Raw genomic sequence first — 23,618 nt, 5'->3', positions numbered from 1 at the left:
AGATAAATATAAAAGTACCTTGATAGACCTCTGTAAGTCGCCATTGCACAGAGACCGCAAAGGGATTTTAAAAGGTTTCCAACTCGGATTCAGGTTATTCTTTATTACCTAAAAAGTAGGAAATACAGTAGCATCACTGAAATATCACAAAAGTGTTGCTGTGACTTCAAAAAAATCCCTTGTAATCTGTGTGACAGTTCAATCAAGTTCCTTAACTGTACAGAGGGCCACAGCATCAATTTTTGAAATTGGAAAGATCACCAATTGTAAAAAGTGAAGAGACAGAAAACGATTGTATGCTCTATCATCTCCTGGGGCATTGTTCATTAAATAAAAGTTGTATATTGTTCTAAAATGATAAAGGAGGCAAAATAATCAGTGCATAAAAAAAGTGTTAAATTAATGTGAGGGGTCAGAGATTGTGCATACAAGATAAGCTAAGTTTAAATGAAAAAAATGGATTTTAGAAGAAAAAGAAATAAACAGAAAGCAGTTGAGAGAAAAGATTGTAAAAGACAATTAAATTGGAGCAGTTTGTCAATGCACTGATCGACAGTTAGCCATTTTATATTCTAAAGTGCATATCGGCTGTTGACAAAGGGGAAAAGTGGATCAGAAAGCACTGGAAACATATGCTGAAGTCAGAATCCAGGGTAAAATGCAGCCCTGGGCTTCCAAAAAGAAACAAGCCATTCAATCCATTGTGTGTGCTAGCTTGTCAAGTCGAGCTGCTACTCTAATCCCAATTCCATAACCCTTCGCCTCTATCCTTTACAAATCCTTATCAAATTACATTTTAAATAATGTTGTAGTCTGTCTCAATAGCCACTTGTGGCAAAATATTCCAGGTTCGAATAGCCCATATTTATTCAAATTTCCTCTTTCTTCTAGGGATAAGGATCAAATCTAAGAATTATTAAGTTGTCAACCACTGCAAAAAATCTTACCATTTCTCTTCTCAAAAGCCCCAGTCAAAGCCTTTCGTAATTTTTAAAACTCCTATCAGAACCCTAGTTTTAGTGAAATAAAGCCCCAATTTTTTTTTTTTAAGGATTCTTCATAACTACAATCTCTCATTCCGGTTATCTATCGCGTGAATCTTCGTTGTATCCGTTCCATAGTACTAATAGCCTTCCTATAAAGGGGTGTCCAGGATTGCATGTAAAACTCCAATTTTGGTCTAATTAATGTGATGTACAAATTCAACATCGCTTTCTTGATAATGTAGTCAGCGGAAGTGCGCGCAAGCAACTTGGATCCAATTTTTGATCCACGGAGCACCTAAAAATTGGGCGCTACACGGCCCAATTTATCCCCATACTTTCAGTATTACATAACCAGCATAAAATCACAACAGTCTAATTGAGCATTCCAACGCATTTGAAAGGAACAACTTGGTAGATAGCCAGTTTGTATAAGGAAGAAAAGTAGTCAATAATGTGTGTATTATAAATTAAGAGCAAACATGTCAACACCAACCCTTCAAATTGTAACTCTCACCTCTGTTCTATGAACCATTTGCCATTTTCTATCCTCAGTTTGTTTGTAGAATTCCAAATAAGGATCCGACTTCCCAAAGAAATCCTGATCACCACCATCACGAGTAATAAAATGGAACAGACGTTATTGCCAGATAGAAAATTTGAACCAACAATAACTACAAATAATACTTCAATGATACACAAAACCCAGAGATAAAAAGCAAAACTGTTAATGCGGTTAATATGAAACAAAAAATGATGGAAATAAACAGCCAGTGTTAATGAAATGTCTCTATCCAAATCATTGGCCAATTTTCCCTCTTTTCAGTTGAAGAACCTGCCGTGTATTTTCAGTTTTTATATATGAAACCCACCTTCTTATCCAGGTTCCGTGCTTGAGCTTCAAAATTTACCACCCTGTTGTCTTTCACCTCTTCTGCAAAAATCTTAAACATGAAAATAGAGAACAAAATAGAAACCAATTAAAAACACGATGATCAAATAACTTGCATTTTAAATATCTGAACTAGAGGCGTTGGCCAAAAATTCAGGACCGCCCATTTTTAGGCATTGGGGGAGGGGGGGCACACAGGGCAAATATCCTGCACCAGAATGATGAGGACCAAGACACCCCTGATATTGGGCCTCGGACCTCAAGGTAATAGAACTGGCATGGCGCTACAGCCCACCTATAAAGAGTGGAGAGGACCGGTAAGAAATTGGGCCACTACTCATCATCATAGGCAGTCCCTCAGAATCGAGGAAGACTTGCTTCCACTCCTGAAGAGAGTTCTTTGGTGGCTGAACAGTCCAATACGAGAGCCACAGACTCTGTCACAGGTGGGACAGATTGTCGTTGAGGGAAGGGGTGGGTGGGACTGGTTTGCCGCACGCTCTTTTCGCTGTCTGCACTTGAGTTCCGCATGCTTTTGGCGACGAGACTCGAGGTGCTCAGCGTCCTCCTAGATGCTCTTCCTCCACTTTGGGCGGTCTTGGGCCAGGGACTCCCAGGTGCCAGTGGCCACTACTAGCACGGCAGGGGCCCTCAGGTAAGTAGGTCCGGGGGATGGGGATAGCAGTGGCTTACGGGAGGGTCTTTTAGTGTGGTGTTGGGAGAAGCACTATTACTTTCTCCTGGCTCCACATTCAGCTAAATTAATTATCTTCTTTTTTGCATGCGTTCTGTAGGGCCCATTTCCCTGAGTGAATCAGGGCAAACCAATGTTACAGCGGGAATCTCAAGCAGATGTTCAGCCACTTATTTGCATATGCAAAGAACTCGATGCCTGCTTCAGGCATAGGTAAAGGATGCCTTGTTTGTCCTTATCCACTATGTCCTATACGGCTGAAAATATGTGCATGCTTCCTGCCTACCAATTTGGGACCTGGAAACTGGTGCTGCACGATGCAATTTCTCAGCCAGAATGTCCTATTCGGATTCTTCATTTTGTAGTTCTTTTTTGTTGCTAGGATCCAGATCACTCAATTTAAATGCTACAAAAAAGGATCCCAACTATAATCCTGTTCATCCTTTTCTGATAGGTATAACCTCGCATTTCTGATATCATCCTTGTAAATCTTTTTTGCACCCTCTCCAGTGCCTCGATAGCCTTTTTATAATATGGCGATCAGAATTGAACACAGTACTCCAAGTGTGGTCTAACTAAGGTTTGATATAAGTTCAGCATAATGTCTCTACTTTTCAATTCTATCCCTCTAGAAATAAACCCGAGTGCTTGGTTTGCTTTTTTTAATGGCTTTATTAACCTGCAACACTACTTTCAGATCCTTTTGCTCTTCTACCCAATTTAGATTCTTATTTCCAAAGTAATATGTTACCTCCTTATATTTCTTATCAAAATGTAATACCTCACATTTAAGTGTTGAAATTCATTTGCCAATTATATGCCATTTCTACAAGTTCATTATATCTTCTTGTAATTTGTTGCAGGTTTCACAGAGAATACCCTCATTCCTGTGTTATAATGGCAAGAATGACAAGAACATGGAAGAAAGGAAGGAAGCATGGAGAGGAAGATATCATGGAAGGCGTCAGCATCTGACACGTACCTACCCACTCGAGAGTACACCAACCTTGGATGCCATAAGTTGCCATTTCTGAGGCAATATTAGAAAACCGATTCACCTGAATGCAACTGACTAGTTATGCCAGCTGCAGACTTGCAGCCCAAATGAATAAGGGACACAGTGTTGTCATTGACTTTTAAGTGACCACAGCACTGAATTTTTGCATCACCGGGTCCTTCCAGGCAGCTTTGGATGACCCAATTCACATCATTCCATCTATTGGGCATCACTGTATTAAGGTGGTTACAGATGCTCTGTTCAGGCAGGCTTCTTAAATGAACCCTGCCAAGCAGATACCAGTTAACTCTTGGCCTCCTCGACGACAGCTGAACCTCCTGTGGCGACAGACGACCTCCTCCTCAACGGCGACCAGGTCGGCTGGCCTCCCCCCCTCCTTCAGCGACGACTGGAGCTCTCCTTCCCCACTGGTGACCTGGCCTCCTCTCCTCCTCCAGCACGTGGTGAGTACCATGGCTGTGACCCCCCCCCGCCCTCCCACTTTGAACCCCAGTGGGCCACTGACCCTCTCGATGCCTGCCCCCAACCAAGCCTCGGATCACCTACCATCAAGGGCGATACCCAGCGCCAAGCCTGCGGCCAACATCTCACCGTAGGCAACTAGGCCCATATAGCAGTGCTAGGTCTCCAGTCATCTTGGACCCCCTTGCTACTGGATCAAGAACTTGCTCAACTAAGCCCGTGTGGTAGCCGGTGTGCAACGACCACCCCATGTTAAAAGAACTTACACACCGGCATCTTCCACTCCTCTAACATGAAGTTCAGGACCTGGAACATCAGGACCCTCACGGACAACTCCAACAGCGACAGGCCAGAACACCACACGGTAAACCAATCCCACCACCCCTTCCCTCAACGACTATCTGTCCCACCTGTGACAGAGACTGTGGTTCTCGTATTCGACTGTACAGCCACCTAAGAACTCATGTTAAGAGTGGAAGCAAGTCATCCTCAAATCCGAGGGACTGTCTATGATGATGATGATGATGATACCTTTTATAGAATAGCAGGAATCCAGGAATCCCCCATGTACATGGTGCCATTGATAACTTCATGAAGGCCCATATGAGAACCCCCTCAATATTATTGTTGTCAATTATATGCCCATTCTACAATTTCATTAATGTCTGGAAAATGAGACGAGTCTCCAACAGTATCATGTGGTGAAGCAGAAGTCTAAACTCAGGCACAGTATGATTATCTGGGCAAGATGTCAGAGGGCTCCAGCACAAGTCACCACCTTTTAGCAGAGAGACAATAAAAAATAAAAGGGGAAAAACATTTAAGACAAATACATTAGTGTGATCTATTATTTAATTTTTCTAGTGTTGCTGAAATAATATTAAAACTACTTGCTGCATTCACCAAAGTCTACCCGTAACAACTAAATAAGATCAAGATATTTAGGTCTGTACCGTGATTGTTCCTTTTCCTGCTGGTCTTCTATTTCGCAGCACAAGAGGTCTGGTCAGTTTTCTGCTGGAGACAATCTGTCAAAACAATTCAACTGTAGATGCTCAGTTTCTAACAGAACAATTACCATAGACACAAAAGTTAGAAATCACTGAAAAGAGGAGCTAATTTACCTCACACTAAAACCTGAACACACTGCATTATTTAATGGTGTAGACTAAAGAGCAGCATGCTACCTCAACTGTGTTGTCACTTGTTCATGTATTGCATGGTTGGGACCAAAGCAATAAACGACAGCAAACAAACATTGACAAGGTCTTCTCTCTTAGGCAGGCCCTCGGAGTCGAGGATGACTTGCTGCCATACTAAAGAGGAGTCCTCAGGTGACTGATGAGTCCAATGCGGCTCGTACAGTCTCGGTCATAGGTGGGACAGACGGTGACTAGAGGAACAGGAGGTTGGGGTGCCTGGGTTGCCACAAGCTCCTTCCACTGTCGATGCTTGGCTTCAGCTTGCTCTCGGAGAAGAGACTCGAGGTGTTCAGCGCCTTCCCAGATGCTTTTCCTCCACTTTGGGCAGTCTTGGGCCAGGGATTCCCAGATGTCAATGGAGATATTGCACTTTTTCAAGGAGGCTTTGAAGGTGTCCTTGAAGCGTTTCATCTGCCCACCTGCAGCTCGCTTGCCATGTCGAAGCTTGTTTTGGGAGTCTCATGTCAGGCATGCGGACGACGTGGCCCATCCAGCGGAGCTGATCGAGCGTGGTCAATGCTTCGATGCTGGTGATGTTGGCCCGAGCAAGAACACTGATGTTGGAGCGCCTATTTTGCCAATGGATTTGCAGGATCTTGGAGGTAACGTTGGTGGGACTTCTCCAGTGTTTTAAGGTGCCTGCTGTACAGAATCCATGTCTCTGAGCAATATAGGAGGACGGGTATCACTACCGCTCTATAGACAATGGGCTTGGTACCGGATTTGAGGTCCTGGTCTTCAAACACTCTTTTCCTCAGGCGACCGAAGGCTGCACTGGCACACTGAATGTGGTGTTGGACCTCGTCGTCGATGTCTGCCCTTGTTGACAGTAGGCTCCCGAGGTATAGAAAATGGTTCACGTTGTCCCAAAGCCTCGTCGTGGATTTTGATAACCGGGGGCGGGCAGTGCTGTGTGGTGGGGGCAGGTTGGTAGAGGACCTTTGCCTTACTGATGTTTAGTGTAAAGCCCATGCTCTCGTACGCCTCAGTGAAGGTGTTGACGATGGCTTGGAGTTCGGCCTCCGAGTGGGCACAGGCGCAAGCATCGTCTGCGTATTGTAATTTGATGACGGAGGATGGGCCGACCTTGGATCTGGCCTGGAGGCGGCGGAGGTTGAACAGATTCCAGTTTATCCAGCGGGGAGCCTGCGGAGGGGGAGATGGAGCATTGCAGCAAGGAAGATCGAGAAAAGCGTTGGTGCGATGACACAACCTTGCTTGACCCCGGTGCGAACGTGGAATGGGTCTGTGATGGATCCATTGGTCAGGATCACGGCTTGTATATCATCGTGGAACAGGCGGAGGATGGTGACAAACTTTTGCGGGCAGCCGAATCTGAGGAGGACGCTCCATAATCTCTCACGGTTGACCGTGTTGAAGGTTTTTATGAGGTCAAAAGAAGGCCATGTACAAGGGTTGGTGCTGTTCCCTGCATTTCTCTTCACTGCCGCATTTCAGTGAAGAGAAGCTCTTCAGTCAAAGGGCAAAGGATTCTTGCGATGACATTCCCAGTGGTCAACAGCAGGGATACTCCTCTGTAGTTACCAGAGTCGGACTGGTTACCTTTCTTGAAGATGGTCACGATTGCAGCATCTGAGATCTCCTGGCATGATCTCCTCCTTCCAGATAAGAGAGTCATGAATCCGCACAGTAGTGCTTCTCCACCATGTTTTAGTGCTTCGGCGGGGATTTCATCTGTTCCTGATGCCTTGTTGTTCTTCAGTTGGCGGATGGCCTTTTCAACCTCATGCCAGGCTGGAGCTGTGCTGAGATGGTGGCGGGTGGCATGCTGTGGGATGGAGTCGATGACACTCACGTCGAAGATAGAGTCTTGGTTAAGAAGATCCTCGAAGTGCTCCATCCAGCGGGCATTGACTGCCTCTCTGTCCTTGATGAGCACCTCTCCGTTCTTGGCCAGTAGTGGGGTAGGGCCTTGGGTGCTTGTGCCATAGGTTGTCTTGACTGCGCTAAAGAATCCTCGCACATCGTGGTTGTCGGCTAACTGCTGGATTTCTTGTGCTTTCTCCACCCACATCTGTTCTTTAGGTCGCGGGTTTTATATTGGACCTCAGCCTTCAGATGTCTGTAGAGCTGCTTTCTTGCCCTCGAGTTGTGTTGCTGTTTCCAGTCCAAGAATGCCTTGCGTTTGCAGCATATTAGCTCCTGGATCTCCTGGTCATTCGCGTCGAACCAGTCTTGGTGTTTCCTGGTCAAGTGACCGAGCGTCTCTTCGCAGGTGCTAATTATGGAAGCCTCGAGGGCAGACCAGGCACTGTGGACATTCTGCGTCTCTGGGAGTCGTCAGGTTGGTAGCAAGGCGCTGGCTGAAAAGGGCTTTCTTAGCAAGATCTTTGAGTGCTCCAACGTTGATTTTCCTGCGGCATTATTTCTGTTGCCATCGGTGTTTTGGGGCAATGTTGATGGTGATAACTGAGCGAATTAGGAAGTGGTCCGTGTTTGTGTGTATTTTTTAAATTTCAAAAACCCTTTGAACAAGTAGGAAATCTCACTAGCAATTTAAAAATGGTTAGCTGGCTTTAGATATCATAGACTGCTACTGCAAAACACATTATTCATCAAGTTTCATATTCAAATTTAGTGAAATAATAAAAATATGACCATTATGTTTTTCTATTAAAACTCTTACAACTACACACAGTCAATTAACTGCCTATGTAAACTTCTTGCACTGTAATTATACTGTTCCCCCACTGGAGGCACTGCAGTGCTGCTATGAGCAAGAAGCTGTCATTCCAATGTGACAAGTTTACATAGTCAGTTTCCACTATAAATAGCCACAGGAATTTATAAGGGAATGATTTAAAGTTAACAGAATGTATGACTTTAAAATTACAACTGAAGTTCATATGACCATCTTGACTCCAGCCTCTAACCCCATTTCATCTGAAGATTACATTTGGTTTTGACTCCAGTGTGTAATGCGTCAGGAGATCGACAATTAAAAAATTATAATGGTGACAGTTGTAAAAGACTACAATACACACTGCACAAAATAATTTCATGTCAACACTTGAAATTGTAATATCGGCAGCATACATGTCGAACTCGTTGTCGTGGGTTTACATGATGTCGCCAACTGGGAGTATATCCATGAGAATAAGCCTTATTTTTCTGTTTGATAAAGTTAATCCTCTTCAAGCCTTCTTTCTTCTCACACAACAAATTTGTTACTGGTTATAAGAGAGAGATAACCCAAGGTTTGTAAATTGTTTTCCTAATTCAACATTGTAGAAGTGTCCCCAAAGTATTATTCAGCAGCAAAGGTAAATAATAGAAGCTTTTATTTGTATTTACCTGTCCCAGAGTACATTCCAATTCTCCCAGAAAGTCATCATCACTCAAATCAATGGTTTTGTTATCAATATCGTAAATCGCAAACTTCAGTTTTTGAACCTGCTCAAAGCAGTAATCTATCAGGAACTTCTTCACAAACTTTGGAGCGAGACAGTTATTAACTCTCTCTGTGCGATCAATCTACAAAAAATAAAATCCCCTAATTAAAACCGCTGGAGTGAAATGAACAAGTACAGATCATGCGAATAGTGCATTCTAAACTCAAAATGCAGAAAACACACAGCTCGATTTACATTTCCTTGTCGTCACTGTTTCAAATTTCTTCAAGTATCGCCTACTGATTGGAAGTTGGCCCATTTATATAAAATATTTAATTAGGCTGCTAGAAAAGTAAACTACAATGATGTTATACCTATACAGAACCAAGGTCTGGAAGGGCACTTATTCCAATATAAAGTCCCTTGAAATACAGAGAAAGAAAAAAGTGCTTAATGCTGACACAGAGTGCGTAAAATGGATATTCACAGATCCATACAGGTTGACAGCACAAAAGGAGACCATTTAGCCCATCGCATCTGTGTCGTCTCTTTGCTACAGAATTCCAAAAATTAATCCCCTGGCTTTATATCTTCCTCTGCTTTAAACATTTACCCACTTTTCCATTAAAAAATGCACTGGTTTCTGCCTCAACTACATCTAGTGACAAAGCATTCTATGCTTCAACTTGAGTAAAGAAAATTCTTCTCCCTCCGACGACCCCCATCCCCCACCACTCTCCATGACATTTTAAATTGTTGACTCCAACCCTATTCACCCTCTCAAAGCCCTTCATAATGTTAAAACCCTCCATTGCATTTCCTCTTGGCCTTTTCTGCTCCATTGGAAATAGCCCCAGTATCTCAAGTCTCTCCTCATACGTTTAGTTTCCTGTCCCTGGCATTTTCCTAGTAAATCTAAAGTATGGCTTGAACGTCTTTTGTATAAATGCTTAAAACTGAAAATTGAACCATAAAATTATTTCTGATTCAGTTTCCTCCTCCAATTTTCAGCCCTCACCAAGATAGTTTGAAAAGCATTATTTATATGCTGGTAAACCAAGACTATAACAATGTCAACAAAAAAGTTACTGAAAAACAATGTTATAAACTTACCTCGACCCACTGATTTCCACCAACATTCATGAGCAGTGCACATAGCGGATCCGATTTGGAAGTAATATCTTTATCCAGTAAGTTCTCACAGCAGACGCTCAGTTCAACTTTGCTGACACAATCGGCCATCTGCTGCCCTGCAAAATAAACAGAGCAAAACTACGTAAAGATGCAGCACAGATTGCACTTGATTGAACCACTACAACCACCCCTTCCTTTCTTTATAGGTCCAACTCTTAAAATTCCCCACTAAAAGTTAGACCCAAAGGGATTAGCTGTGACTTCAGTTTTAACAGCGTATAGACTGCTAAACAAAGGTTATGAGCTAGAAAAACTAATTTTAATTTTGTGCAATGTGAAATTTATTCATTTTAATAAAAAATACAAAGTTTGTTCATCTTTATTTCAGTTACCTCTTACCCATGTGAGTGCCCCAATCTTTATTTTGCTCTCAACATTTTTTTAAAAGTTAGAATTTTAAAAGAGCTTACCCACTTGCAAATTTTACGTTTTAATTGGCTGCTTAGACAGCTCGCACAAGGGCATCCCCATTAACTTCCACTGATTTGAATTGAATGTTGGAAAACCTAAACTTCTCGACAGAGGTGGCAAAATTTGGGGATTACAGTGAACATCTTCACTTCGTCGCTGACCGCAAATTCTGGGCCTCTGTATTAGCAGCTTACTCATTTTATATTGAAGCACAAGCACTTGCTGCAAAAATTTAAAAAAAATTGAAAAAACAAACAAAACTAAGTGCAATTGTAAAGCACTGGCTGCAATTTTTATGATTAAAAGGAAAATTAACCATTTTCCCCAATTACAGGAGTGCATTTAATATCAAATCATTTTTTTCTACTATGCAATGATGGCCAAAGTCAGCGGCCAGTCAGATGCAAGAAAAAAAAAAGCACTCCCTTCCCAGCCAAATGCTATCATAAAATTTAACGTATAGATTAATTTGCAAATCAGCCATCATCATCATCATCATCATCATCATCATCGGCAGTCCCTCAAAGCGAGGACGACTTGCTTCCATGCCAAAAAGGGATGAGTTCATAGGTGTTTCAATGAAGGACCTAATATTCCAGATCCCAAACTACATCCTGAAGGGTGGAAGATGCCTGTGCGTGGACTTTTTTTAACATGGGGTGGCCGTTGCACACCAGCCACAACACGGGCTTGACAGAGCTCAGTCTTTGTCCAGTGGCAAGGATTACCCAAGACGGCTGGAGACCAGCTCTGCTGCACGGACCTAGAGAGCACACATATCGCACTGTGTACCCGTCCGCACTGCAATCAGCGACCTGGCTTCGTAGCCGTCGCCGGGCCGCTGCACAAACACACACAGACGCAGACACAGTGTGTGCGTTTCTGTGTCTGTGTGTAGATCAGCCATGATCTTATTGAATGGCAGAGCAGGCTCGAAGGGCCAAATAGCCTACTTCTGCTCCTATTTATGTTCTTATGTTCATTTATTGAAGGTATTCTTTAAAGTCACCTTTTTCTTTAAAAAAAAGATACTTTTTTTAGTACTGAATGTGCTTCTCCAAAAAAAAAATATTTTATTCCATTCAGGTTTACTCCTGCTACAATATTAAGGGGCTGTGCTGCCAATATTTAAATAATCAAGCAACTATTTTGTGATGTGATCAGTTATGCCTTCCTATGCAATCTCAAAGTTACTGGACATTAGTAGAAACAAAAATAATTAAGTGCATGCGTTGCACATCTGACATAATATTGCGTTGATCATGAATTATTGTTGCAAACTACCCAAGGGCTGTATAGACAAGCTCCATATACAGCCACACACACACAGTCGCATGATTCAGTGTATACAGTTGCACTGCAATAACTATTTCAACAGAACCTCCACTAGTACAGTATTTTTTTGATATTTGTACATTATTCAATAGTCAGTGAAGTAGAATGGTTTTATGAAAGGGAAATTATGTTTAACAAATTTGCTTGAGTTCTTTGAGGATGTAACGAGCAGGGTGGATACGGGAGAACCAGTGGATGTGGTGTATTTGGATTTCCAGAATGCATTCAATAAGGTGCCACATAAGAGGTTACTGCACAAGCTAAAAGCTCACGGAGTTGGGGTAATATATTAGCATGAATAGATAATTGGCTAACTAACAGAAAACAAAGAGTCGGGATAAATGGGTCATTTTCCGGTTAGCAAACAGTGACTAGTGGGGTGCCGCAGAGATCGGTGCTGCGTCCTCAACTATTTACAATCTATATTAAATGACTTGGATGAAGGGACTGAGTGTAATGTAGCCAAGTTTGCTGATGATACAAAGATGGGTGGGAAAGCAAATTGTGAGGACACAAAAAATCTGCAAAGGGATATAGACAGGTTAAGTGAGTGGGAAAAAAATTGGCAGATGGAGTATAATGTGGGAAAATGTGAGGTTATTCACTTGGGCAGAAATAATAGAAAAATTGTAAAGTGCTGCAGTACAGAGAGACCTGAGGGTCCTTGTGCACGAAACACAAAAAGTTAGTATGCAGGTACAGCAAGTAATCAGGAAGGCAAATGGAATGTTGGCCTTTATTGCAAGGGGGGTAGAGTATAAAAGCAGAGAAGTCCTGCTACAACTGTGCAGGGTATTGGTGAGCCCACACCTGGAGTACTGCGTACAGTTTTGGTCTCCGCATTTAAGGAAGGATATACTTGCATTGGAGGCTGTTCAGAGAAGGTTCACTAGGTTGATTACAGAGATGGGGGGTTGACTTACGAGGATAGGTTGAGTAGGTTGGGCCTATACACATTAGAGTTCAGAAGAATGAGAGGTGATCTCATTGAAACTTATAAGATAATGAGGGGGCTCGACAAGGTGGATGCAGAGCGGATATTTCCGCTCATAGGGGAAACTAAAACTAGGGGACAGAATCTTAGTTTTAAATGGGCGGCCCCTTATTCTGAGATGAGGAGGAATTTCTTCTCTGAGGGTTGTAAATCTATGGAATTCTCTGCCCCAGAGAGCTGTGGAGGCTGGGTCATTGAATATATTTAAGGCAGCGATGGACAGATTTTTGAGTGATAAGGGAATAAAGGGTTATGGGGAGCGGGCAGGGAAGTGGAGCCGAGTCCATGATCAGATCAGCCATGATCTAATTGAATGGCAGAGCAGGCTCGAGGGGTCAAATGGCCTACTCCTATTTCTTATGTTCTTATGTTAATTCTGTAAAAACAAAGACCAATAGTTTAAGTAAAGATGGAAGCATTATTGTAAACTTATTTTTCTGTGGGTTTAAAAAAATATTTCTCGACAACTTTTGGTGTGCTGAGGGCAATGACTTTGAAAAGAAATACTTTCCAACATCTAACCTAACTTTTTGCTTATGCACTTTAAACAGGTACCCTGGTTCTGCCATCACACATGCCCTAGTTCTGCCAGTCCATTCCATCTCAAATAACCTATCCAACCAGACAGAATCCAATCCCATCATTTTAGAACCTCAAATCATACCTTTTCTAAACTAGCACTTCGCTAATGAAATTAGCTGCAACTCATCGGGCCTATCCATTAACTAAGACAGTTATAATGTTGGTCTTCCTCCTCTGTACCTTCACCAAGGTCCTTGTGGCAACCAAAACTGGACACAGTGCTCCAAGTTCAGCCATGCCAAAGTCTTGTACAAGCCAAGTTTTCCATTGTACTGATCTAGCAATATAACCTAAAACCCTATTGGCCTTTCCAATGGCCATGTCACTCTGCTTGTGGACCTTTAATGATTTAGTAGTTATGACCCAAGGTCCCTCTCCTGCATTGTAACCTTTAGCAGATATTGCCAAAATTTAAACACATGCTTGGAGTTTCTCAGACCCAAATGCAAAACGCCACTTATCCACAGTGTAGAACATCTGTCACAACGGGCCCATTTCCTTAACTTAAGGGAATGGTAGCATATTAGACTCATAATCCAAGGCCTGGACTAATGATGTGGAGACACGAGTTCAAATACCACCACGGTAGCTGGGGAATTTAAATTCAGTTAATTAAATAAATCTGGAATAAAAAGCGAGCATCAGTAATGGTGTCCATGAACAGGGTCATAAAAATACATCTGGTTTCAAATGTTCTGTAGGGAAGGAAATATGCCTTCCGTCCTACATGTGACTCCAGACCCACGGCAATGTGGTTGACTCTTAACAGCCCTCTCAAATGGCCTAGCAAGCCACTCAGTAAAGGCCAATTAGGGATGGGCAATAAATGCAAGCCTTGCCAGTGACGCCCTAAAAAACGTACCTAAATCAGCTGGTAACCTCTCCATTTGATCTAAATTCGCAATCCTATGCAAATGTATGAATGGTTCTATTAATGCTCTCATCATATCTATGAAAATGAAAGATAGACCCATATAGATCTCCTTCCACAAACTTCTGCCTACCAGATTGCAATCAAATTCCTCACGGGCATGATGTCTGATCGCCAACTCCACTTGATGAAATCTTATCCAAAAGCCTTCCATGTGACACTTTATTGAAGGCTCTGTGGAAATCAAGCTCTACAACATTTATGACATGGTCATCATCCACTAATGTGTTCCCTTCCTCAAAGAACTCAAATCAGATTATTGAGGCAAGGCTTCTGCTTCCTAAAGCAATGCTGTGATTCTCTTAGAATTGTTGATTCTACAGCTGATCAGAAGTCACAGGCCTTAAAATGCCATCTATCATCTTCTCTGCAACAGATGGAAAATCAAGCCTATAATTCCCAGGGTCTGATTTCTTATTGTTGCGACTCACTCCAGCCCTTTGGAATTAGCCCAGACCTCAGAGCTTTTAAACGCAAGCCCAACTACTATCCACAGTACCAAGTTTTTAAAAAAACTACCAAATATCCAACACAAAAGTAATCACAAAATCATAGACGTTAACCGTACAGAAAGAAGCCGGCCAAAAAAGAGCTGTCCAGCTGAATCCCACTTTCCAGCTTTTGGTCTGTAGCCCTGTAGGTTACAGCATATTCAAGTACTTTTTAAATGTGTTGAAGGTTTCTGCCCTGCCACCCTTTCAGGCAGCGAGTTCCCGACTCCCCAGCACCCTCTGGGTAAAAAAAACTGTCTCCTCAGCTCCCCTCTAATCCATCTACTAATTATTTTACATCTATGCCCCCTGGTTATTGATCCATCTGCTAAGGGAAGTAGGTCCTTCCTCAACTAATTTTATTTGTAATGTTTGTTAAAAAAAAAAGTTTGTTTTTAAATTGTACAAATCAAACAGGACAGACAGAGCACATTGCTCCCAGATTAGTACTGGTGGTGCTCTAAAACTGGTCACTCAAAAGGATACACTAGGCCAGGCCTGTAGGATTTGGTCGGTGCCAACATCAGTGTGTGTATGGACCGGAAGGATTTTTGGACATTTAAAATGGATCTGTACTCTTTTAACATGGGCTGCGTTTCAAAATGGAGTTTGAACGGCCCCAAGTTTCCACATGATTTGCTCCTGATTTTTTAGGAGCAACTGGTGTAGAACGGAGTATCTTAGAAATCGGAATACTCGTCATTTAGTTTGCTCCAGTTCTAGTCAGTTAGAACAGTTTCACTTTAGAACAGAATTTCTCTCTCCAAAAGGGGGCGTGTCCGGCCACTTACGCCTGTTTTCAAAGATTCGTCAGTGAAAACTTACCCCAAACTAACTTAGAATGGAGTAAGTGAAGATTTTTGTACGCTCGAAAAAACCTTGTCTACACTTAAAAAAAATCAGGCGTAGGTTACAAGTCAGGCGTAGGGAATGGTGGGAGGGGGGTGGGGTGTTGTTTGTGAAGTTTACAAACATTTGGGGGGGGGGTGGGGAAGAGGGAGATTGGGGGGGGGAGGGGGAGTGGGGAAGAAGATTGGGGGGGGTGGGGAAGAAGGAGATTGGGGGGGGTGGGGGGGGGGAAGGAGATTTGGGGGGGGGGGGGGGGAGAAGGAGATTTGGGGGGGGGGGGGGGGAGAAGGAGAAGGAGAAGGGGGAGGGAAGCTGTACGGGCCGGGCCCGAGACTTCGGGCCGGGCCTGTCCCCAGCACCAGATTTACAGGTAGCTGGCATTGGGTCGGGTCGGGGGTTGGTGGGAGGGAGTTCGGTTCGGTTTGGGTCAGGTGGAGGGAGGGAGAGGGAGGTCAGGTCGGGTTCTGGGGAGAGAGCGCGCGGGTGCCGGGTCCGGTCCGGGGGCGGGGGGGTGTCGGCTCCGGTCCGGGGGTAGCGGGTGTCGGGTCCGGTCCGGAGGCGGGGGGGGGGGGGGGGCAGGTCCGGGGGGTTGTCGGGTCCAGTCCGGAGGCGGGCGGGTGTCGGGTCCTGTCCGGAGGCGGGGGAGGAGCGGGTGTCGGGTCCGGCGGTGGGGTGGGGTCTGGTCTGGGGGCAGGGGGGGGGGCGGGTGTCAGGTCCGGTCCGGAGGTGGGGGGGGGGGGGGGGAGCGGGTGTCGGGTCCGGTCCGGGGGCGGGAAGCAGGAGTCGAGTCGGGAGGAAGCAGGAGCTGGCCGTGGCAGGAGCCTTATTCACGCAGCCCCAGTGAGGCCATTCGGCCAGGGCTAGGGGCTGCGTGCTTCGGGCCCCTCCCACACAGTTTCGGGCGCCTGGAGCTACTGCACTTGCGTGCCCACTGCAGCGCGCATGTGCAGAGGTCCTGGCACTGTTTTCAGCGCAGGGACCTGGCTCTGCCCCCTACAGCTCCTGCTGTGCTGCTGCCGAGGGCCAGAAGAACTGCAGGGAGGTGGAGAATCTGGAGGGTTTTTTTCCGGCGCACTTTGTGGCGCGAAAAACGGGCGTCCAGGTCGGGACTGCGCTGTTCTAGGCGCGGCTCGAAGCTTGGGCCCATAATTTGGACGTTAAAAAGGACTGATAGCAGGAGCTGTCTGTCTTTTGGCATGGGACCAGCCTCAACGCTGACATCATGAAAGGGAAAGGCCTTTTGATTTTGAACTGTGTGTGATTTGTGGAAAAACACCTTTTGTCCATGGTGCCAGGATGTCTGGATGGACAATGAAGTTTGCAGGCCAAATGTAATGCCTCTGGACTCTTTCAATGAAGGAGCAGTCAAGAACTCAACAAACGGTTTGCACTTCGAGAACTGCTCATCTACAGAAATGGCCAATCCAGGACAGAGACGTCACCAGGAAGACCAACTAGCATCTCCGCGACCATGGTAACCAGAAATCACCCAGCCAGTTGTGTGTATTATACGGGCTATAAAGATGCTGAACTTTGGGGGATTTAGTGGCTTACTTTCTCTACCATCTGGAACGGGGTTTCCTACGTGGCTACGCATCCGGGAGCGACGAAGCCACCAATGTACCCCCACTCCGGATCTCCGGGAGCGACGAAGCGACAGATGCACCACAGCTCCAGAACGCTGTGAGCGACGATACCACACGGGATGCACACAAGGACCAACCAACACCAGGTGAGGGCACCTGGTCGAAGCATCCCCAAGGCGGAGGCGCTCAGGTCAAGACCTCCCTATACATGGATGACGTCACCGTCTTTTGCTCGGATCCACAGTCGGTCCGCGGATTGCTTGCAATCTGTGACCAGTTTGAACTGGTCTCGGGAGCGAAGGTAAATCGCAGCCAAAGCGAGGCCATGTTCTTTGGAAGCTGCTCCGACCGATCCTTTATTCCCTTCACTGTGAAGTCAGATTACCTGAAGGTTTTGGGAATATGGTTCGGAGCAGACGGCAAAAACTGGAAGGAGCATATCGTTAAAGCCAAACAAACTGGGATGGTGGAAGCAGCGTTCACTCTCCATTGCAGGAAAGAACTTGGTCATCAGGAGTGAGGTGCTCTCAGTGTTGTTGTACGTGGCCCATGGTAGTCACCCAAGCCGTCTTCCATTTCGACTGGAGATCAAAAATGGACCGTGTCCACAGAGACACGATGTACAAATCTCTGGACAAGGGGGGAAAAGGACGTTCCGAACGTGGCCCTCATCCTGATGGCCACCTTTGTGTGTGGCTGCATCAAGCTGTGCACAGACCCTTCGTACGCAAACACCAAATGTCACTACGTGCTGAGATTCTATCTGTCCCCGGTGTTGCGAAGGATGGTTCTGGCCAGTCTGCTGCGGAACGCTCCAACCAGTTGGACCATGCCTCAGCACCTGTCCTTCGTGGAAAAGTTTTTCAAGAAAAACACCTTTGGCCATAAAGCAGTGGTCGACACGCAAGGTCCTGGACGCCCTACAAAAAGGAGATGATGGATCCTGTCGGACGGTTCCCCGAGCAGACTGTCGAACTCGTTTGGCAGAATGTCTCATCGCCAGAGCTTTCACACAAGCACCAAGATGTAGCTTGGTTGGCGGCGAGAAGGGCCCTACCAGTCAGATCCTTCATGGCACTCTGCCCCCGAGTTGACTGTGGTGCGGATGACACTGTCATCCATCTCCTTTGGGACTGCCCCTTTGCAAGGCAGGTCTGGAAGGAGATGCAATGGTTGCTGTTGAGTTTCATCCCAAGCAGTTCTGTAACACAGGACTCTGTGCTCTGCGGACTGTTCCCAGGGACGCATACCGAGACAGACATATTCTGCTGCTGGAGAGCCATCAACTCGGTATAAGACGCACTTTGATCTTCCAGAGCAAGGAGATATCCACGGCCAAGTGTTGCAATCCAAGGTCCAGGAGTACGTGCTGAGGGACGCACTAAAGATTGGTGCAGTCGCCGCAAAGGCACGATGGGGAAGAGCCACAATTTAAGGCCCTTCCGCCATGGTAAACGCAGGGGATGGAATCAGACCCCCCTCGGGCTGTACTTGTTAATCTGCTTGTATACAGAGCACCATGTATTGAAAAACACCTGTGTTGTGCCATATATAAAGAAAGTCTTTGCACTGTTTAGTAACTTGTAAAGAAATGTAAATGTATTCTCATCCGTTCAGTGTACTGCTTTCATCTGCATAGTGCTACATGTAACGTGATTCATGATCGGCATTGAAATGTATCCTGGAATCCAAGGTAAACCTGTTCTCATCTGCTCCATGTAATACCCTCATTTGCACAGTACTACATGTAACGTGATTTACGGATTGTACTAAACTGTACCTTGAAATGAAATGCACGCTAGGTACTGAGCTATTTTCCAGTGTATTGTGAAAATTTTATATGAATAAAGTATATTTTGGGGGAAAAAAAGTGGCTATGCGTCCGTCAACTCTCCAGGGACGCCCGAAGTGAGTGCCTCGCATACCGCCTGAACATAACTCTCTCGGCCTCATCACATGCCTCTGTTAGACACAGTTTTGTCTTCAGAGCCGAACAGACCCGGGACCGTGTGAATCAACGACAAGAGCTGGTAATTATAACCAGCATGGACCTCTGGAAATCCCCAAGACCGCCAGCGTGTTTAGCTGCTGAGGAACTGCAAGTGTCCAAGACGCAAGCTAACACGTGTGTGTCTGACCAAACCGGGAGAGGGGTTTAGTTAGAAGGGTTTCCATTTTCTAGGTTTCGATGCTGGGAAGGGGGTTGGTTCAGCGTAACCGACAGGGTGGATATTTAGTCTCAGGTTTTAAGCTAGTGTCCACAGTCACCTACTCTTCAAGCCGTAAGAGAGAGGAGCAGGAGTTGTCGGTTTGAGAATGTAATAAAAGGAATCGATCTTTGACCAACTGGAACTATTTTGTTTTGTCTTGGAGTCAATTATAATCTATCCATAGTAACTCCTTGTGTCCGAAACTTGGGGGTTGTAGGGCCTGTGGTTCGCGACATAAACCAGGTGGCATCCGCTCACGGCCGGGTTACACAGTAATCCCGCTGGGGACGCTGCGCATTGGGCATAGGAGAAGACCTATCTGACCTTGGTCTCTCTCTCTCTGTGGGATTACCCGCTAGTCGACGGGCTAGGCAGGAACTATTGGCAAAAGCTCCAGCCGTCCAAAGCGAAACAACCCGAACCGGGGAGTTTTAAAGTACGGGTCGACTCAAGGGAGAGTCAGAGACACACGGAGCACACAAAACAACTTACAGGCCCTGGTATTAACATAAAGAGAGTTTATTTTCCTTTGTCCCTTCTTTGTGTGGAAACAAATTTCATGTAGTCAGTGACTGCCTGTGATTGTTGACTAAGTGGGTAACAAGGCATATGAAATAAAACCCGACTGCACAGCACATTCACCAACCATTTGGCACCTTTTCACATGCTTTGCATTTATGTTTAATTATTATATTCAAGTTCCTGCAATCCTATATAAATCAGTGATCTCTAATCTTTTCATCCGTATTATTGTCCACAGTTGGTCCAATTATTTCCATTGAAATACAAGCAGTACAATTAATGAACCAGACCTGTTGAACAACCATTTTTTGCAGCACTATCTGTCATAAAGATCTGGAAGTTCCTCCAGCTAGTCATTTGTCATCACTGAATGGGCAAAATACTTAAGGTATCTAAGAGTGGAAATAGAAAATGTGCTCTCCATCATGCTAACTGGTGTCTGCCCAAAAACAATTAATTAAATCACTGATGAGACAGGGAACGGCATTTCAATATTGCTTGCTTGTACTCAATACAGTTTTTAAAACATTTTTCCACACTGCCAGTACCATCAGTATCATTAAATCAGAAATCAATCCTGGTTAGGGATATTTCTGCCTGTACCTTGTTGCTATGCACTTAATGTAAAACAAATATCAGATTCAACTATTTCACAGAGTGGTAAGGGTCTTTGGAACTCAATGCATAGGGAGACAGTGTCAGCAAGTTTAAAAGGGAGCCAGATAGTTTTTTTTGCCATTAGAAGCAACTAATGGTTATAAAACAAAGTGCACAATACAGTTTTTTTTTTAAACTTTGAGGTCAGATTGTAATTATCTTTTCCAAAGCTAAACATTCCTAAATACCATGCTTTTAATTTAAGTGTAGAGATTACTTGTAATCACTTAAAAAAAAAAGATTTACATTTATATAGCACTTTTCACGACCTCAGGACGACCCGAAGCACTTTACAGCCAATTAATTACTTTTGAAGTGTAGTCACTGTTGTCATTTTGGAAATTATAAATCTTACTTCTAAATCTTTTCTATTGTAATTAGAAAGGATTAGCCTCAATTTTGGGAATATGTAAAAGTGTCACAGGAAGGTGAATAAATTGGGAACACCATGCATTTGTAAGCTGGGCTAGTTTGAGGTGAGCTCCAAAGTGATACATTTAAAAAAGGATGGAACTCAGCTTCAAATAAAATAATGGGGCAAAAATCCCGGCCTCCTTGGGTCTGTACAGAGTGTGTATGGACCTCGGAAAGCATCGCAAAAGCCGGTTTTCAGCAAAAAATGCACATGCGCCGAAAACCGGCTTTTCCGATTGTGGAAGAAAGAATCTATGAATCCATGGCTTATGAAAGAGGGAAGGGTTAAATTCTTTTTCTATTAGCTATGCTTAAAGAAATAATAAGACTAGAAAATAGCCACGCTTTTTAGCCTTGAAACTTACAGATGCAATTAAATGACTATCTGATATTAAAAGGGAGTCTCCTTTGATTCTGCTTATTAGACTGTGAACAGAGAAAAACTATGCAAGGACAGATAGAGTGTGTACCTCCCGAGACGACCTTTGTACTCGCGGGACGAATGAATAAGATTCCTTTTCTATTTCTGTATTCAATTTCTGTATAAAGATAAGTGCAATTTGCTTGTACGGGAGAGTTCTGCCTTGGTACGGTCCAAGCAAGCTCTCCAAGATATCTTGTTAGCTTTAGTAATAAACTTCTCTCGAAGCAACTTCTGAAAGTCTCCGCCTGAGTTAATTTAAGCTAAATATTTCCTCGACAGATTCTGGCGTAGTCCGGCAGGATCTCTAAAAAAAAAACGAGATCCAAAAGAACTAAATTTAACTTTTAAAGAGAAAAGAGGAATTTTAAGGACCTTCCTAGCTGAAAGGAGGAAGGTGCCTAGGCCGTCCTAGCTGAAAGGGGGACGAGCCGCCGAGATCCCCTGGAGGGTGAGGCATAAGGTAGCTACCGCTAAGAAGCTAAAATAACAAAAAGGCAAAAGGAGACCCCGAGCTGAGCAGAAAATAGAACACCGGTGAGCGCTTTGTAAATTATTGTATATTTTGTAGGATTGTCCTAACTCTCATTTCAGAAAAGATCGCGAGACGTTGCACCCGGAAGAATGGGAAACGGCTCTAGTCGAGCAGGGCGCTCGCGCCCAGTTCCTAGAAAAGGAAAGACGGACGACCTCTCAACTGAAAGAATGAAAGTACATCCTAAGACTGAGAAAAGAATCAGTAAGGTAGTAAAGCAACGAGAGAAGGTAGGAGATCCTATTGTGCCGCCTGGCTCGCCGGCGGACACTGTAATTAAAAAAACAGGAGACGACAGATACGCGGTAACATTTAGTAGCGATTTGTACGGTTGGTCTGATGGGGATTGGCCGTATGGAGGAAGTTTTAAATTGTCCTTAATTGAGGAATGGAGACAGACCACCAAAGATGGGGCGGGGGACCCCACTTGGGATAAGGATTATATGGAGAATTGTTTTAAAAAATGGACAGAGGTGGCAAAGAGGCACCAGCCCCCTAAAATTAAAAAGAAGGAGGAGGAGAGTAAGGAGAAGCCCCCTCCCTCTTACAGCCCCCCGAGTGCCCCGGTTATGACCGCTTCCCCTGTCGGCTTATACCCCCGTCTTCCAACCACCAAGCCAGATGATTGGCAGGAGATTATAGAAATAGTGGCCGCTCAGCTGGATCAGGCCTCTAGGCGACGAGAAAATCCACAAAACCCACTAGAAAATGAAAACGGAGCAGGTGGAGGAGCCGATGGAGGAGACCCGGGAGCATCTGGGTCAGGGGACGCCAGAGCCTCTGGACAAGAGGGCATAGACCACAGATATGGGGTAGAAACAAGAGGGCAAGCGGCTCAAAGAGAAGCCGCTGACTCTACTTCCCAAACCCACGTCAGCCAAAATCCTAGGGTAATGATAGGAACTACGGCAGTTTTAAAACCATGGTCCCCTGGAGAAGCCAGAGATATGATATCAGCCGCCCCTAATCCTGTTAAGAAGCCAGTAGCCTTTCACAACTGGCTTGAACAAACCTGTACCATTTATAACCCCCTCCCCGGAGATGTGAAATTATTACTGCAGGCAGCATATGGGTCCTCTTGGCAGGGGGTAAAAGATATGTTCCCTATACCCGCCGGCGAAAATGGAGATTGGCGGGAAGATAATGACATAGAAGGAAATGAGTCCCGGGAACATTGGTTACAACACCGGGGCAAGGATGCCATATTAAAGGGAGCTAAAAAACATGGAGATATAGGAGAAGTCACCCGCTGCTTGCAGAAAGCAGAAGAATCGATGATAGATTTTGCAGGCAGATGGAAAAATAGTTGGGACGAGCATGCAGGAATACCAATGGATCAAAATGAACCTTTGGTAGTGCAAACCTTGTTAAATTGTATGTTACCACAACAAGCAAGAACATACAAAATAAAGGTTTTGGACTGGCAAGGAAAAAGTTGGGAGGAAACAATTACCGTCTTGGCCAACATGGATAGGGAGGGACTATTTACCTATAAGGAAAATAAGGCTAAAACAGCAGGTCAGTACTATCAGCAAAAGGGAAGAGGACAGGCACAGAATAATAGAGGATATGGAGGACGAGGAAGAGGGAGAGGACAGTGGCCCCAAAGAGACCGCTCTCAAGATGTGTAGCGAAATTGCGGAAGAAAAGGGCATTGGGCTCGCGATTGCAGATGCCCCCCGAAACAGGGTGGAAGATTGCAAGGGGGTTTCCCCGAACCTCCACCTTCATTGGCCCATCAGTTTTCGTTCTCTAACCCCAACCCGCACCAATCAGCATAGGGATGCCCCGGAGGCTTAGTGGTACAGGCGCCAGCCCTCCGCCTATCAGCGGACATAGAAGAAAACCCTCTGGCAGTAGTAAAAGTAGGAGACACTTATGT

General features: G+C 44.7%; 1 protein-coding gene across 1 annotated transcript in view; it reads right to left on the bottom strand.

Annotated features, from left to right (window-relative positions):
* LOC139276152 (copine-3-like) overlaps positions 1-23,618 on the bottom strand; it is a 102,065-nt gene that overhangs the window by 59,194 nt on the left and 19,253 nt on the right. Inside the window, exons 2-7 of the mRNA XM_070893699.1 lie at positions 9,718-9,854; positions 8,567-8,746; positions 5,003-5,077; positions 1,856-1,927; positions 1,501-1,584; positions 19-108 (exon numbers count right to left, since the gene is read on the bottom strand). Coding sequence (XP_070749800.1) covers positions 19-108; positions 1,501-1,584; positions 1,856-1,927; positions 5,003-5,077; positions 8,567-8,746; positions 9,718-9,854 — 638 coding nt within the window. The remainder of the gene's footprint in view (positions 1-18; positions 109-1,500; positions 1,585-1,855; positions 1,928-5,002; positions 5,078-8,566; positions 8,747-9,717; positions 9,855-23,618) is intronic.

The sequence above is a fragment of the Pristiophorus japonicus genome, chromosome 1 (genome assembly GCF_044704955.1).
Source record: "Pristiophorus japonicus isolate sPriJap1 chromosome 1, sPriJap1.hap1, whole genome shotgun sequence".
In the NCBI taxonomy this organism is placed as follows: Eukaryota; Metazoa; Chordata; class Chondrichthyes; family Pristiophoridae; genus Pristiophorus; species Pristiophorus japonicus.
The sequence above is the reverse complement of the archived record's forward strand: the minus strand, read 5'-3'. Positions and strand labels throughout refer to the sequence as shown.